General features: G+C 42.1%; 1 protein-coding gene across 4 annotated transcripts in view; it reads left to right on the top strand.

Annotated features, from left to right (window-relative positions):
• The window catches only part of LOC137340590 (E3 ubiquitin-protein ligase MGRN1-like), a 186157-nt gene that overhangs the window by 87181 nt on the left and 84792 nt on the right, over nucleotides 1–14184 (top strand). For all 4 annotated transcript variants that reach the window (XM_068003141.1, XM_068003142.1, XM_068003140.1 and 1 more), the window contains exon 5: nucleotides 11360–11477. In XM_068003141.1, the coding sequence (XP_067859242.1) occupies nucleotides 11360–11477 (118 nt within the window). The remainder of the gene's footprint in view (nucleotides 1–11359; nucleotides 11478–14184) is intronic.

Genomic DNA, 14184 nt, shown 5'->3' with positions numbered 1-14184 from the left:
TAAAAACTTTGGTATTAACATTACAGATTGCAAAGAAATGAGTACCCTCAAACAAATACTTGTTCGAGCTGAATAATTGAACCTGTTTTATTAAATTGATATTCTTAATGTTTGCTGGATCACCAAGGGGAGTTGGAGAATTTTCAAAGATTTACCTTCTGGGAAGTCTTGTCCTTGGTTGCTTACCTTCCCCAACATACTTAAGTTACCCAAAACCAATGCTGGGGGAATTGTTTGCAATCTATTGATGAGATGGATTTGATGGGTCAAAAACCTAATCTCACTCTCTATTTGTTTTTATGAACCCAGATGGAAGTAATCTTTGCATTGAAATTTCAATGCAGGATCCAGTAAGTAATGACTTCAGCAAACTTAACCTATACTCTGGATCAGACACTAGCTTACTTACAGTCGTACTTGCTGGAGTTGATTTTTGCTTTGGGGTGGAGAGGCAAAGGGGCAGAAGGAAAATGTTGGAGGACTGAGTTATAAGGGAAGATTGGAGAAACTTGGGTTTGTTAATGTTGAAAGGAGATGACAGTGAGGTAACATTCACAATGCTAGGGAGTATATATTTTTGGTTGGAAAGAAGGTAAAAGTACTTTTTATCACCTTGTTATTTTCATAACTTTAGGTTTCCTCTAATAGGTTTGTTGAATAATTGGAGATTTTAATTTTAATGGCTCAAAGTTCATGCCATGTAGTCTCTGGGGGCAATATATAAAGTTGAAATTCATATTCCTGTTAATTTGCACATATGTTGCTGGCACTAACAGATCTTGGTGTTTTAAGTTTGGATTTATCCACCAATGAGTTAGTAGTTCCAAGATCAACCATTTATAAGCCTCCGCTTCCACAAAATTCAAATAGGGAGAAAAAGCATAAGAAATTTAAAAGGACTGAATTGCCTGGACTTTGATGTGTGATTGTCAGAGGTGGTATTTTTTAGCGTAGTTTCTCAACTATGCTTGAGTTTATTGCCATGTTTTTTGGTGTAACACATCCTCATTTAACACTTTGCTTGTCTCACTTCTGTGCAGTCCTAGTATCCTTCCTGTTTTTATGAGTTGTTTTATTTATTTTAAATTAACAGCATTGTGGACTAGATTCCATCCACAGATCTTAGGTCCTGATGAGAATCTAAATTAAAGTCTCACCATTGCGGGGACCATTTAAAAATCAAACCAATGTAAAGAGTTAATATAAACTTGCTTACTTTTCACATTCTGCTCCGGTTGATCTTTTTGAACATTTGAACATAGAAACAGGAACAGGAGTAGGCCATTCAGTCCGTTCCACCATTCAGTCAGATCATGGATGATCTGTACCTCAACTCCATTTACTCGCCGTGGCTCCATATCACTTGATACCCACACCTAACAAAATTCTATCAACCTCAGCTTGATGTTGAAAGCTCCAATTGAACCAGTATTCACAGCCATTTGGGGAATAGAATTCCAGATTTCCACTACCCTTTATGTAAAAAAAAGTACTTCCTGATTTCACTCCTAAATGGTCTAGCTCTAATTTTAAGATTGTGCCCCCCTTGTTCTGGATTCCCCACCAGAGGAAATAGGGTAGATACAGAGAAACTATCAAATCCTTTTATCATTTTAAATGCCTCAATTAGATCACCCCTCAGTTGCCTAAACTCAAGGAACTATAAGCCAAGTTTATGCAACCTGCCCTCATAACTCAACTCTTTAAGCGCCAGCATAATTCTGGTGAATCTGCGCTATATCCCCATCAAGGCCAATAGATCCTTCCTGAGGTATGATGTCCAAAACTAAACACAGTACTTCAGATGGGGTTTGACTAAGGCTGCAGCATAACTTCCTCCCCGTTATATTCCAAAGGCGAACATTCCATTAGCCATTTTGATTACTTTTTGTACCTGTGCACTAGGTTTATTGATTTGTGTACATCGACACCCTTGTCCCTTTGCTGCTTCACAGTTCCTAGTCTCGTGCTATTAAGAAAATATTCCGATTTGTCTTTCTTGTATCCAAAGTGCACATCCTCACACTTTACCACATTGAACATCTGCCACTGTTTTTCCCACTCACATAATCTCTCTATGTCCTTTTGTAAGTTCCTGCTCTCATCTACACAACTCATTGTGCCTCCTAACTTAGTGTCATCTGCAAACTTGGAGATACAACTCTCTATTCCTTCATCCAAGCCATTGATATAGATGGTGAAAAGCTGAGGCTCTGTTATAGATCCCTTGGAAACACCCACTTGTCACATCCCACCAATCAGAAAACATTCCCTTTATCCTCACTCTCTGTCTGCTACCTCACAACCAATTATTGATCCATGTCACCAGATTACCTCCAATTCTGTGCGCTTTTATTTTTGCTAATCTTTTATCAAATGCCTTCTAGGTGTCTATATAGACAACATCCATAGACACTCCCTTATCCCCTAGATGCTGAGAGGTTGTTTCCCCTGGCTGGAGAGTCTAGAACTAGGGGGCATAGTCTCAGGATAGGGGGTCAGCCACTTAAGACTGAGATGAAGAGGAATTTCTTCACTGAGGGTGGTGAATCTTTGGAATTCTCTACCCCCAAGGGCTGTGGATGCTGAGTCGCTAAGTATATTCAAGGCTGAGATAGATAGATTTTTGGACTCTAGGGGAATCCAGGGATATGGGGATCAGGCAGGAAAGTGGAGTTGAGGTCAAAGATCAGCCATGATCTTGTTGAATGGCGGAGCTAGCTCGAAGGGCCCTATGGCCTTCTCCTGCTTCTATTTCTTATGTTCTTATGTATCCACCATGCTAGTGACCTCCTCAAAAAATTCAACTAGATTAGTCAGGCATGACCTACTCTTCTCTTTGATCAGCTCATACTTGTCCAAGTGTTCAATCACCCTGTCACTGATTTTAGATTCTAGTAACTTCCCCACAATTGATGTTAAATTGACAGGTCTGTAGTTTCCTGGCTTCTCCTTCTCTCCCTTCTTAATAATGGAGTGACATTTGCAATTTTCCAGTCCGAGGGCATAATTCCCAAATCTAGAGGTTTGGAAAATTCTGACTAGTGCACTTGCAATTTCCTGAGCTATTTCTGTTAGTACCTTGGGGTGGAAACCATCAGGTCCTAGAGATTTGTCTATCTTAAGTCCTATTATTTTCTCCATTACCGCTTGTTTATTTGTATTAAATTCACTAAGTTCCTCCCCTTGACTTATTTTTAGATTTCCTTGTTGTCTCTCTCTCTACTGTGAAAACGGATACAAATTGTTAATTTAACAGATCTGGCATTTCCGTATTGTCTGTTATAGTCTCACCTATATCTGTTATTAATGGGCACACATTCCTCTTTACCACTCCCTTTCTCTTAATATTTTACTATTTACTTTTATATCTGCAATATTTTTTCATACTTCCTTTTTGCACTCATTACTTTCTTTGTATTCCTGGGAAAAGAGGGAGCTGTTCCGTTGGGCTCCTCTTAAACCGGGCTGGGACCAGTGTCCTGGTGAACCGAATGACTAGGGCAGTAGATAGGGCTTTCCACTAAAAAAAAAGCGGGGGGGAGGGGTTCAGGTAAGGGTCAATATATAAATCTAGAGAAAAGTCAAGGTCATAGAGAAGTGTCGTGGTTTGGGTAAAGATAAGCAGAGTGTGTTAGGAAGGGACAGAGAGTTTAACGGTAATAGTGCATCAGTGAATAAGGTCAAATCAGGGAAAAATAGTAAAAAGTTAAAATTAAAGGCGCTTTATCTGAATGCACGAAGCATTCGTAACAAGATAGACGTATTAATGGCACAAATAGAGATAAATGGGTTTGATCTAGTAGCCATTACTGAGGCGTGATTGCAAGATGACCATGGTTAGGAACTAAATATTCCAGGGTACTTGACGTTTCGAAAAGAAAAACAAAATGGAAAAGGAGCGGGGATTGCCCTGATAAAGGATGAGATAAAGACAGTAGTGAGGAAGGATCTTGGCTCGGAAGATCAGGAAGTAGAATCAGTATGGGTAAAGATAAGAAGTAACAAGGGGCAGAAAACACTCTGGGAGTAGTTTATAGGCCCCCTAACAGTACTTATACTATTGGACAGAGTATTAATCAAGAAATAAGAGGAGCTTGTAACAAAGATAATGCAATAACTGTGGGGGACTTTAATCTTCATATAGATTGTGCAAATCAAATTGGCAAAAGTAGTTTGGAGGACGAGTTCGTGGAGTGCATTCGCGACAGTTTCCTAGAACAATACGTCATGGAACCAACCAGGGAACAGGCTATTTTAGATCTTGTCTTGTGTAATGAGACAGGGCTAATTAGTAATCTCATAAGAAGGAATCCTCTGGGGAGGAGTAATCATAATATGATAGTATTTCACCTTGAGATGAGAATGATGTACTTAAGTCAGAAACTAGAGACTTAAACTTAAAGCCAATTACACAGTTGGCTAAAGTTGATTGGGCAATTAGATTAAAATATATGATGGTAGATAAGCAATGGTGAACATTTAAAAAAAAATCATAGTTCTCAACGAATATACATTCAATTGAGGAATAAAAACTCCACTGGAAAAGTGATCACTCCGTGGCTGACTAAAGAAGTTAAGAATAGTATTAGATTAAAAGAAGAGACTTATAATGTTGCTAAGTTGCCTGACAATGGGAGACTTTTAGAAACCATGAAAAGGATGACCAAAAAATTGATAAAGAAGGAGAAAATAGAATATAAGAGTAAACTAGCAAGAAATATGAAAAAGAGTTTCTACATATATGTGAAAAGGAAGAGAGTAGCGAAAGTAAGCGTGGGCGCCTTAGAGGCTGAGACAAGAGAAATTATAATGGGGAATAAGGAAATGGCAGAGACATTCAACAAATATTTTGTATCTGTCTTCACAGTAGAAGATTCAAAACCTACACTAGAAATAGTGGCAAGCCAAGGGTCTAATGAGTGTGAGGAACTTAAAGTAATTAATATTAGTAAAGAAAAAGTATTGGAGAAAATAATAGGACTAAAAGTAGACAAATCCCCTGGACCTGATGGCCTACATCCTAGGGTTCTATTGAGGTGGCTGCAGAGATCGTGGGTGCATTGGTTGTGATCTTCCAAAATTCCCTAGATTGTAGAATGATCCCAGTGGATTAGAAGGTAACAAATGTAACCCTGCTATTCAAGAAAGGAAGGAGAGAGAAAACTGGGAACTGCAGGCCAGTTAGCCTGACATGAGTCGTCGGGGAAAATGCTGGAATCTATTATTAAGGACGTGGTAACGGGGCACTTAGAAAATCATAATATGATTAGGCAGAGTCAACATGGTTTAAGAAAGGGAAATCGTGTTTGACAAATCTGTTGGAGCTTTTGAGGATGTAACTAGCAGAGTAGATAAAGGGGAACCAGTGGATGTAGTATATTTGGGTTTTCAAAAGGCATTCAATAAGGTGCCACACAAATGGTTGGTACACATGATAAGGGCTCATGGGGTTGGGAGTAATATATAAGCATGGATAGAGGTTTGGTTAATGGACAGAAAACAGAGAATACAGATAAATGGGTCATTTTCAGGTTGGCAGGCTGTAACTGGTGGGATGCTGCAAGGATCAGTGCATGGCCCTCAGCTATTTACAATCTATATTAATGACTTAGATGAAAGGACCAAGTGTAATGTATCCAAGTTTGCTGACTATACAAAGCTAGGTGGGAAAGTAAGCTGTGAGGAGGATACAAAGAATCTGCAAAGGGATATAGATAGGTTAAGTGAGTGGGCAAGAAGGTGACAGATGGAGTATAATGTGGGGAAATGTGAGGTTATTCACTTTGGTAGGAAGAATAGAAAAACAGAATCTTCTTTAAATGGTGAGAAACTATTAAATGTTGGTATTTGGATGACCTTGTACATGAAATACAGAAAGTTAATATGCAGGTAGGTACAGCATGCAATTAGGAAGGCAGATGCTATGTTGGCCTTTATTTCAATGGAGTTGGAGTATAAGAGTAAGGAAGTCCTGCTGCAATTGTACAGGGCATTGGTGAGACCACACCTGGAGTACTGTGCACAGTTTTGGTCTCCTTACCTAAGGAAGGATATACTTCCCTTAGAGGTGGTGCAATGAAGTTTCACTGGATTGATTCCTGGGATGCAAGGGTTGTCCTGTGAGGAGAGATTGAGTAGAATGCGCCTATACTCTGGAGTTCAGAAGAATGAGAAGCGATCTCATTGAAACACATAAGATTCTGATAGGGCTTGACAGGGTTGAGGATGTTTCCCCTAGCTTGTTTTTCATCACTAAACCTAGTAAGGCTTATGCCTTTGTTGGCTCTAAATCATATTCTACGACCCCGCCGCCCCCACTTCATCACTACTGTCAGGAGGTCTGTAGACAACTCCAACCAGAGTCTTTACTGTTCCTTTGTTCTACCCATAGTGTTTTCACTGCCGAATGACCATTCCTGAAATTGCTTTTTTCTACTGCTATAATTGTGTTTTTTTTATAATCAATATCGCTGCTCCTCATCTTTTTCCAATTACCATGTGCTTTCTAAAGATCCTATAGCTTGGAATATTTAGTTCCTAGCCATGCCCAGCTTGTAGCCAGGTCGCTGTAATAGCTGCTACATCATACTCTTTAAGCTGAATTTGTGCTTCTAACTCATTTGTTTTATTTCTTATCACTGCATTTGTGTCTAGAACTCTTATTTGGGCAATGTCCCCACCCAGCTTATATGCCCTGATGATGCTTTTCTCACACTTTTTGACTTACTACACATTTTTTTGTGGATGCTCTGTACACTGCCATACAGGCAATTTAATATGTTCTTATTTTTCATCACCCCTGCTTTATTTTTAACAGGTATTTTATTATTACTTCCTGGATTATTTGTTATCTCGATCACTTTTATACTCTGACTTTTTTCTATTCGTTCATGGGATGTGGGCGTCACTGGCGAGGCCAGCATTTATTGCCCATCTCTAATTGCCCTCGAGAAGGTGGTGGTGAGCTGCTGCCTTGAACCGCTGCAGTCCGTGTGGTGAAGGTTCTCCCACAGTGCTGTTAGGAAGGGAGTTCTAGGATTTTGACCCAGCGACGATGAAGGAACGGTGATATATTTCCAAGTCTGGATGGTGTGTGACTTGGAGGGGAACGTGCAGGTGGTGTTGTTCCCATGTGCCTGCTGCTCTTGTCCTTCTAGGTGGTAGAGGTCGCGGTTTTGGGAGGTGTTGTCGAAGAAGCCTTGGCGAGTTGCTGCAGTGCATCCCGTGGATGGAACACACTGCAGCCATGGTGCGCTGGAGGTGAAGGGAGTGAATGTTTAGGGTGGTGGATGGGGTGCCAATCAAGTGGGCTGCTTTGTCCTGGATGGTGTTGAGCTTCTTGAGTGTTGTTGGAGCTGCACTCATCCAGGCAAGTGGAGAGTATTCCATCACACTCCTGACTTGTGCCTTGCAGATGGTGGAAAGGGAGTCAGGAGATGAGTCACTCGCCGCAGAATACCCAGCCTCTGACCTGCTCTTGTAGCCACGGTATTTATGTGGCTAGTCCAGTTAAATTTCTGGTCAATGGTGACCCCCAGGATGTTAATGGTGGGAGATGCCATTGAATGTCAAGGGGAGGTGGTTAGACACTCTCACCTCACCTGGTTTGCTCTTATCCCCTTTTTCTTATCTTTAGGTAACTATTATTTTCACCTGAACTCAAGCAATTAGGAGGGGTGAGCAAAAGCTTGGCCAAAGAGATGGGTTGCAAGAAGGATCTTAAAGGAGGAGAGGGAGGTGGAGAGGCAGAGGAGTTAGGGGATGGAATTCCAGAGCATGGGGCCGAGTAGGCTGAAGCCACTGGTGGAGAGAAGAGAATGAGGAATGCATAAAAGGCCAGAGTCAGAGGAACAGTGTTCTGGGATGGGTGTAGGTCTAGAGAAGATTACAGAAATGGGGCTGGTCCCGAGGCTGTGAAGGGATTTAAACATAAAAATGATAATTTTAAATTGGCAGCATTGGGGGGCTGGGATACAGCAAGGACATGAGTGATGTGTGAGCAGGATATGGATGCGCTTTGGATGAGCTGAAGTTTACAGAGCATGGAGAATAGGAAGCCAGACAGGAGAACATTAGAGTAGTTGAGTCTGGAAGTGACAAAGGCACAGGTGAAAGTTTCAGCAGTGGATGGGCTGAGGCAGAGTTGGAGGTGGGCGATGTTACGGAGCTGCAAGTATCAGGTCTTGATGATGCAGAAGATATAGGGTCGGAACCTCGATCTGGATTGAATTGGCTGGTGAGGTTGCGAAGAGTCTGGTTCAACCTGAGATAGTGGCCAGAAAGGTGGATGGGATCAAGACGTTATGTTGGGCAAGCATTCCGACAGCACGGAGGCGGTGGAGAGGTAGAGCTGGGTGCTGTCAGCGTACATGTGGAAGCTGATCCCATGTCTTGGGCAATGTCGCCAAGGGACAGCATATAGATGAGGAAGAGGCTAAGGATAGATCCTTGGAAGACTCCCAAGGTAAGTGCATTGACAGGAAGAGAAACCATTGCAGGGGATTCTTTGGCTGTGATTAGGTAACAGTGTGAGGGCAGTTCCAATGAACTGGACAGCGGAGGAGAGGCAGATGGAGGAGGATGGTGTGGTTGACCATGTCAAAGGATGCAGAGAGGATGAGAAGGGAAAATGCACCATGGTCACGGTAACCAAGGATATCATTTGTGATAATGAGTGTAAAAAAGGATGAATGGCACAGCTAGTTAATACAGTCACTTCTGCGAGGTTAATCTCTGCTGACTGATGGGTTCCTGAGTGAAATAAGTTTGGGCAGCCTCATTTTTTGGTTTCAGGTGGGCTTGGGGACCACAGTACAAAACCGTCTGCAATTTCGTGCAAATTGACAGTTTCACTCATGTGGGAATGGGAAAAATTCACACTGTGATATTAAGAGGGTATTTTGGAGATTGAGGATAATGTGCCTTGCTGGGACAGAGTGGAGAAAACTTTACTCTATATCTGTTCATGTTGTACTTCGATGGGAGTGCATTTTGCTGACATTAGATGAAGTGGATAATGTGTTCCAGGAAAATCACTAGAATTTTTTTTTAAAACATTCTGGGGATTGGGGTTTTAATTAAGTATAACGAACATATGAAGCAACTGAAATTATACATATAATTTATCTGTAATCATAACTATAATTCCCTAAATCAACATTATTTGAGATTAAAAATAATCTGTACCCCAATTATGAAAACACGAAGAAAACATCTGTAAAATATTCTGTTGTTTGTTGCAATTGCAGTAAAATAACTAGAAGCATATCTCTTGAGGAAAGTCTGAATAATTCATATTTTAATGTAGAATCTCCTTGATTACAGATGGACCACTACATTTCATCTCTTTTTGGACTCTGTTAACTGAGTGAACATTCAGTTCACAAGCCACATAGAAAAAATAAGCTGGTGATAAAAGATGGAGGGGGTTGCAAGACTGAGTGCATGTTTCAGAACAAATTTTACTTGAACCACTGCCCTGTACCTATCTAGTCCTCATTTGAGCAACTGTGATGGTCCAACCTGTGGATGTTGTCAACTCTTGCTGTTAGATAGCTGGAAGGGACATACACTTGGATGATCTGAGAGGAGTTCTCTCAATGCTTCAGATAACACAGCAGTGACTATCAAGATCACCATGGTCAAAGCCACAATCTGAATGTTATTTGACACTAAGATTCTAACCATAGTCCTTGAGTTATTTTGTTTTTTCTCTTACAATCAGTCTTCTTTCAATCATCTACCTGGCTCAGAGGGAAAATAGGTGACTGCTTCCAAGCCTGTCTGTACTGTTCCTGAGCTGGATGTTGGATATGGAGCAATCTTGGATGACTTGCCCATTCTTTCCGTGTGCAGGAAGTTTATTTTGCACCTCTCTTAACAAAGCGTTGTCGAATAGAAATTGCTGACTAGCCACAAGCGTGGCTACGGCTACACTGTTTGTCAGATGTACTAATTTTAGTAGAAAAACATTACACACAATACAGGTAAATGTACTACACATGTATATTTACTTAGTAAACATCTACCATCATTCAGTGTAAAACTTGGCAGTCTTACTCTTTCACTAAAGTTTGGAAATCTGGCATGAGTTCATCAGACACAGTACATCTTAGTGCAGCTTCTAGGTTTTTGTCCAGCAGTTGCGACTGGTACTTCGACTTCATCAGAGTGATTGTGCGAGGCAACATTCTCAGCAATGAGATGCGCGAAACCTGCCCCTGCTCTCCATCCAAAACATGGTTGGATGCTGCCTGCCCTATGCCATGACATGCCCTGCTGGAGCAGCTCATTATTGGCTTGGTTTCTTCTACTGACCTGGAATGGTTTTTCTGATTGGTCAGGCTGAACTCGGTGATAGCTCTCCTCTCCATATAATGTTGCTGGTGTTTCCATGGTGTTGAAATCTGATGTTTTCACCCATGTTACATGCCATTTTAGCGGATAACCAATAAGCAGGAATCTAGGAAGTAAAGCACGCACAATATAAAAAAACACTTAGATGCTCTGCTTTTTGTCTTATCCTTTTTGTGCATTTGTTGGAAAATGGTAAAGTACACATGTATACCCTGCGTAAATATGAACATTGAGATCACATGCCTAATGACTGTGCCTATTATTTATTCACTAATCAAATGCAATTTGGTTCCCAATTATCCACATGTGGCTAGTGATAAACGTATTGGACAACACTGTCCTGACAGTATTGATGACATTGGGAACTCACCTTGTGGGAAATCACTTTGTGGCAAAGTTCATTAGAGCTTAAGTTTGTTGCATTAGCATATCCACCTCTCTGGCATTTAAATACACACTGAAAACTTTGTTTTTGTGTAAATTAGTCCTCTCCTTAAAAGAAGTCCATGTAATGTCAAAGCTTTACTTCCATATTAACAGTTTTGATTTTTGTTTCTGTTTTCTGTGACTACCCCTCACTTTGAGTCATTTCTGTTTTCAGAAAGCTAATTTTCTAATGGCAGTAACTGGCCCCTTAAGAAATTCTGCAAATTGATATTTTTTCAGGGTTTGGATTCCAATCAGATAACCCCAGCTCAGGAATACTCAGTACTGTCAGAGTACACAGCAGTATACATCTGGAATTGCTTTTTTTGAACTTGGATGCCTCCCAGTTGCTATCTGGGGCCAGAAAGAATATTGACCAGCAGGAATTACTGTTGAACTGCTTGCTGCTATCTTTAGCTACCTGGAATATTGTTTATGCCTAAAGTTTCTGTATACTGTGAATGTGAAGGCATGCATGAATTTAGTTACTGATAACATGATGTCAGAATCTTTGGATTATTAGGTAGGAGAGAGCTATTACATTTTAATAGCTGTGCTTTTTGTTTTCTTTTAGATATACATCAAAGCATCCTTCCATGCATTCTGAGACCATCCATTACAAGAGAGGTGTGAGCCAGCAGTTCTCGCTTCCTTCTTTTAAGATTGATTTCTCCGAATGGAAAGAAGATGAGGTAAGTGCTCCCTTTTATTTATTTTTTGCTCTAATCAAGATTTCCCTTTTAATTTTTCTCCCCCAGCTCCCTACTCTTCTGAAGGCAGTGATCCATGCTGGAGTATGGTTCCATGAGTTCTGGTAATCCTTCAGTGCCTTACCCATGTGAGCATTTTTCACTTGTGAGCCTGGACAGTGAGTTATTCTACCATGGAGTATAATTCTGTCCTAGACCTGAAGTCATAAACTTCCAGTAAGGAGTCATTCAATAGTGCCCAGGAGTGGGAATGCTGGCTGATATATTTTTAAAAATTGTATATTTACTAGTCTATCTCCTATGACGTTGAACACAGGGAGTCAAAACCAAGGGCAATCATGTCCAGCAAGGTTAGTGGATGGGGGGATAATTGAACCTTGCAGCGAAGAGGGAGCCATATGGGGCAAAAAGGAAAAGTGCGAGGGGATAGGAGAGGAGGAGGAGTGGATGGGAGTGGAGGGACATGGACGAGGAGGGAGGTGGAGGGGAAGAGGGAGCTGGAAGGAAGAGGGGAGCAGCTGGGGGTAGGGGGGGTGCTGCTCAGCAGGCAGCATTTCTGCCTGGATTGGAATTCCTCTCGTGGGGGATGGGGGGGGTAGCAGTCTGCCAGTCTGTGCCTTGGGGAGTGGCTGCAACATTGCCTCAGTGGGGGTGGGGAAGGGGAGTGAGGGCCAGGTAATGCTTCCAGTGGAGGAGAGGTGTTACAACTTGCAAAATTCTGGATATTGTGATCATTTAGTCAGACAGTCCCTTCTTGTCTCAAGGGTTATGATTTCCTCATACTTTTAGATTCAGCATTGTTATGTTCCCCAGTTTCTGTTACAAGCAGCTTCTCCCTGAGGTTCAAACACCTTTTTATTTTGTTACTGCTTCCAAGAACAGTCCACCCAGAGCACTGAAGACAACAGATTTCCATGGAAAAAAGCATTCTCTGATTTGTTCTACCTGCTGAATTTCCACCTGAATCAGCTGTTCTTACAATGGCCTGGTTGCAGGTCACCCCCACTCCTACCCTGATCCAGACTATTATTTGAACTGACCTTTGGACCATTGTGAAAACATATTGTGTTCAGTACTCTGCAGAAAATTTCATGCACATTCTACTATGCAAGTTAGAAGTGCCATGTGCAATAGTGCCGGCCCATGTCAGGTTGGCTGATCAGAGATGGCAGAAGTTCAGGTCTGAGAGTGACAGGAGAGTGGCTGACTGTTCGGCCCACAGAGCAGGAACTGGCAGAGTGGGAATGGGTTGGGAGGTCAACAACACTGCAGCAATACTCACCAGAACCAGCAGTTAATGATCTTGAAGAAACAGCAGAGCTGGATTGCGGCGAGGGCAGGGTGGCCTCACTGGTGGGACACGGGATTGAGTCGACACACAGAGATTTAGCAAAGAAGCGGCGGCAACCCACAATGAACAGTAGGTTTAAGGAAAGGGGAGAGGCATGCAGGCGTCCAGGGCATTCAGTTCCATCACCAAATCCGGCTGGACCAGATCAAGCGCTATCGGCTATTCTTCTCTGCCAAAACCACCTACTACTTCAGGATCATTCTGGAGAGTGAAGATAACTCCTGGCTTCTTTTCTTCACCATCAACCATCTCCTTAATCCCTCTCCCCTACACCCTCACTTCCAACAACAAGTGCAAGGAGCTCATCTTTGTCACCAAGATTGAGACCATCCGTTCAGCTGCCTCTGCTGTCATCGCCCCTTCCCCTCGCCCACCAAGCCAAGCCACGCCACACTCCAGTCACCTCCCACTGCCCGAATTCTGAACTTCCATCTTTCTCTAGTTTTGCTCCTTTCTTCCCCCTTCCCGTCCCCAAGCTCATCTTGTCCATTAGGTGCACCTTCTACTTCCTTGACTCCATTCCCACTAAACTACTGACCACTTAACTTCACTTGCTGGCTTGCATGCTACCTGACATTGTAAATGATTCCTTCTCCAAGTATTATTCGCCTTCCTTTGAAAACTGCCACTATCACCCCTTTTTTCAAACAAAACACCCTCGACCCCTCTGTCCTTATTACATCTCCAACCATCCTTCTTCAAAGTACCTGAATGCTTTGTCGCCTCCCAAATCCGTGCCCTTTCTGGCAATTCCAGTTTGACTCTCAATATCGAGTTTCTGCTGCTGCCACAGAAACAAAGTTACAAATGACATCATCTGCAAACATGGAGCCAGCTTCCATATGTACACTAATGACACCCAACTATACCTCTGCACCACCTCTCTTAACCCCTCCACTGCCTCTGTGTAGTCAAACTGCTTGTCTGAAATCCAATCTTGGATGAGCCACAATTTCCTCCTGTGGGAACATTGGGAGAACTGAAACCATCGTCTTTGGACCCAGGCACAAACTGATTCTATCTCTCTCCTCGGCCAGTGTCTCAAGCTGAAAAGACTGTTTGCAACCTTGGCATCCTATTCAATCTGAGATAAGCTTCCGACTCCATATCCTTTCCATCACAAAAATTGCCTAATTCAACCTCTAACATAACTCTGTTTCACCCTTCCTCAGCCCATCTGCTGTAGCCCATCCATGACTTTGTCACCTCCAGACTTCGACTATTTCAATGTTCTCCTGACCGGCTATTTATTCATCCTCCATTAACCTGAACTGGTCCAAAACTCTGCCACCCGTATCCTAATCTGCACCAAGTTCCGCTCATCCATCACCACATCCT

The sequence above is a fragment of the Heptranchias perlo genome, chromosome 22, assembly GCF_035084215.1.
Source record: "Heptranchias perlo isolate sHepPer1 chromosome 22, sHepPer1.hap1, whole genome shotgun sequence".
Taxonomy (NCBI): Eukaryota; Metazoa; Chordata; class Chondrichthyes; order Hexanchiformes; family Hexanchidae; genus Heptranchias; species Heptranchias perlo.
The sequence above is the reverse complement of the archived record's forward strand: the minus strand, read 5'-3'. Positions and strand labels throughout refer to the sequence as shown.